This window comes from Apodemus sylvaticus, chromosome 10 (assembly GCF_947179515.1).
Source record: "Apodemus sylvaticus chromosome 10, mApoSyl1.1, whole genome shotgun sequence".
In the NCBI taxonomy this organism is placed as follows: domain Eukaryota; kingdom Metazoa; phylum Chordata; class Mammalia; order Rodentia; family Muridae; genus Apodemus; species Apodemus sylvaticus.
In genome coordinates, this window is record NC_067481.1 from 98,439,984 (window position 1) to 98,443,771 (window position 3,788).

Sequence of the window (3,788 nt, forward strand, 5' to 3'; positions counted from 1 at the left end):
CCAAGTTGTGTAAGCCAACTTACACAACCTTTCTGCTGGTCTTTAATGAGATACTTAGGGAGTCTCTCCCCAGTGGGACTTCATGGTGTAGTAAATAAAATTATGATTCTCCCAGACATCCTCTGAAACAGAAGGCTGGGACTGTGATCACCCACTCTTCACCTTCTCAAAAGCTTCCTATAGTACCAAGATTTTTCAATTCTTAGAATAAAAAATACTATTGCCCAGCAACTCCAAGATAAAAGCAATAGAATTGGCCTGTCCTGATATTTTCAAAGTAGTAGAGATGCCAATGTTTCTTTGGCAACATGTGCTGCTTACTCTCCTACAGAATGTCAGCATCCGGAGTCACAGGTCCACAAATTGGAGCTTGATATTTAACACAATAACTGGAAGTTTCCCTTTTCATTTTAACTTCTAAGGAGTGGGAGGAATACTCAAAATGTTACCAGATACAGGTAAGGGTGGTGCATGTGCAGGAATGTTTTTTGTTATATGAAATAAAACTAAATGGGTTAGTCTGGGGAACCAACACGACCTAAAACTGGGATTTATAAATTGAGTATGTGGAAAATAGGAGTAGATCTGAATTCAGAAATTCTAATGCAGGATTAATCTGAACCTGGTTATACCATCTAAACTTGAAGAAGGCCTTCTGACCTCTTCTTCTCTTTCTGTAGCTGGGCTCAGACACATGAGCAGCATCAACCAGTCGAGTGTCTCTGAGTTCCTCCTCCTGGGACTCTCCAGGCAGCCCCAGCAGCAGCAGCAGCTCCTCTTCCTGCTCTTCCTCATCATGTACCTGGCCACTGTCCTGGGAAACCTGCTCATCATCCTGGCCATCAGCACAGACTCCCACCTGCACACCCCCATGTACTTCTTCCTCAGCAACCTGTCCTTCATGGATGTCTGCTTCTCCTCCACCACCGTCCCAAAGGTACTGGCCATATACATACTTGGCAGTCAGACCATTTCTTTCTCTGGGTGTCTCACACAGCTGTATTTTCTCTGTGTGTTTGCTGGCATGGACGATTACTTGCTGGCTGTGATGGCCTATGACCGGTATGTGGCCATTTGCTACCCTTTACATTACACAACAAAGATGACCCATCAGCTCTGTGTCCTTCTTGTTTTGGGGTCATGGGTGGTAGCCAACCTGAATTGTCTGTTGCACGCACTACTCATAGCTCAACTTTCCTTTTGTGGGAACAATATCATCCCCCACTTCTTCTATGATGCAACTCCCCTCCTGAAACTCTCCTGCTCAGACACACATCTCAATGAGCTGATGATTCATACAGAGGGAGCTGTCATCATGGTCACCCCATTTGCCTGCATCCTGATCTCATACATCTACATCACTTATGTTGTCCTGAGAGTCTCATCTCCTAGGGGACGATGGAAAGCCTTCTCCACCTGTGGCTCCCACCTGGCTGTGGTCTGCCTCTTCTATGGCACCATCACATCCCTGTATTTCAACCCCTCATCCTCTCACTCAGCTGGGAGGGACATGGCAGCTGCCATGATGTTTACAGTGGTGACCCCCATGCTGAACCCTTTCATCTACAGCCTGAGGAACAGGGACATGAAAGGGGCTTTAAGGAAAGTGCTCACCATGGGATTTATATCTAAGCAGTAATGTTGGAAGTGTTGAACATCACATAGGGAACTAATGTCTAAGAATCCTTCATGTTTTGTCAATTAGCTGAAACTTAGCACTTGTCTTTTGTAAGAAAAGCGTCTCCTATCTATACCAGATACAGAGCCCAGGATACAAATCTTTTAGGTAAAAATGGAAATACTTTTTAACAAATGTTATTTGGATTGTCATGCCAATGCCATAGCAGAATGCACCATGAGTGCCCCTACACAGTGTTTGAGAAGTGTAAGGAATCTCAATGGGACAGCAATGGAAAGAGACTAATGGTAAGCTCAAAACTGGGTCAGGTGTTGTCAGAATGGGGAATTGACTCATGCTCCAGATGATTTGTGGTTTCCAAGTTTGCATGATTCTGAATAGCTGTCTTCGTGCAGTTCTCTACAAGACTGATTGACCAAGCAGCAGCCACACACACTCACCAATTTCAGGGCAATGGGCATGATGCTATTTTGGTGGTATCAACAGATCCTCTGTTCTTGTGTTCAGCTGTCCTTACAACATCTCTGTTACTCACATTCATTGTAATGCTCCACATCACTTAGCAGATTGCCAACACCCAAATTGGAATGTTCAGGCCTCCTCTGAGAAGCACAGTTGTTCATTCTTTCACCACAGAGACCTCAGCCTGAGCACATCTCACAGGAAGATCAGACTTGGTGAGCTGAGAAGGGAGGGTTTTGAGCTCCAGGAAACCCTACTCCTGTACCTCTTTTGGACTTATGTTATCCTTCTTATCAGGTCATTATATATATGACACTAAGCAGGAAATGGTCCAATACAATGAAAATGAACTGTGCCTTCTAGAATTCTAGAAGTCCCTCTGCTCTCCTTTCCTGTCTGTCAGTGTTTGCTGGCTTTCTCACAATGATGCTATGTTGTCTTTGTTGTTGTTGTTGTTTTGCTTGAGATGGAGTCTCTATACATGCCTGGACCTCCTGGAACTTTTATTTAGTTAAAAAAATGTATATATTTTTATTTCATAGTAAAACATTTAAAGTTAGTGCCTTTAACTTGGTTTTTCTGATCTTGTGTATTTTTATTTCTAAGATTTTTACTTTACAGTTGAAATGAAGATTTTCATTCATTTTATTCTTATCTTTTCATTATTTCTTTGCTTCTTTCTGTTTCTCTCTCTCCCTCTCTCCTTCCTTCCCTCCCTTACCCACTTTCCTCCCTCTCTCCCTTCCTTTCTTTCTTTCACTCCCACCAAGTCTAACTTGTGCTGACATATACTCCAATGTATGGCCTTCACTGTGGTCGAGTTAAAGAGACTACACTCTTAAAAAAAATCTGACTCTTCCTTTCCTAGTGGCTAACACTTGCCAACAGCATTCTGGCTAGGGACAAGCAGTGAAATTTTGTACCCATTTCCTTTAAGAAAGGAAATTTGGGGAAAAAAGTGTTTTTTGGGTATAACTAACTTAATCCCATGTGCACAACAAAGCTTAAGACCTGACTACATGGAAACTCAATGTACAAGTGACATCTTCCATAAAGATAGGATCAATAGATTAACTAAGGAAACAGGCTAAAGATAAACAAGCTCTCTCATGATGAGGCCTGTGGGGGAGACCAGTGCTATAGACATAGACAAGTTCAAGATAAGGGTCTGGATGACAAATGTGGCCTGGCCACACACAGAACCAAAGGCTATTAACACATCTTCTCCCAGGTTTCTGGTTGAACAACAGCTTATACGCATCTCATTTTTCAGAGACAGCCATTTGTTGGACATTTCTGGCTCCTTGGGGTTTCTGTGTTAATACAAGAACCTCTTCCATATTCATAGAGATAATTTTTTTAAAAAAAATTAAAAATTCAACAAGATCAAATAGCATCTTTACAAAGAATAGTTTCTGAGGTCATTGTTGGTGTGTGTTCTGATCCTGTGGAAACCTCTCTCAGGTAATGTGTGTGTGTGTGCATGTGTGTGTGTGTGTGTGTGTGTGTGTGTGTGTGTGTGTGTGTAGCCCAGGCTGACAGTGATGCTGGGTCATCCTTCCTCGGTCTCCCTGAATAGATTTAAACATGTACAAACAGGTATTGTACCACTTCAATCAACCCCTTAAAATTATTCTCAAGTAGGTTATAAGATCACCTTTTGCATCATCCTCAGAAGTTCTGATAT

At 42.4% G+C, this 3,788-nt stretch overlaps 1 protein-coding gene across 1 annotated transcript; it reads left to right on the forward strand.

Annotated features, from left to right (window-relative positions):
• Positions 1-691: 691 nt before the first annotated feature.
• Positions 692-1,639, forward strand: LOC127693441 (olfactory receptor 1361-like). The gene has a single exon (XM_052194285.1). The coding sequence runs from the start codon at positions 695-697 to the stop codon at positions 1,637-1,639; it is 945 nt and encodes a 314-aa protein (XP_052050245.1). The 5' UTR covers positions 692-694.
• Positions 1,640-3,788: the final 2,149 nt, after the last annotated feature.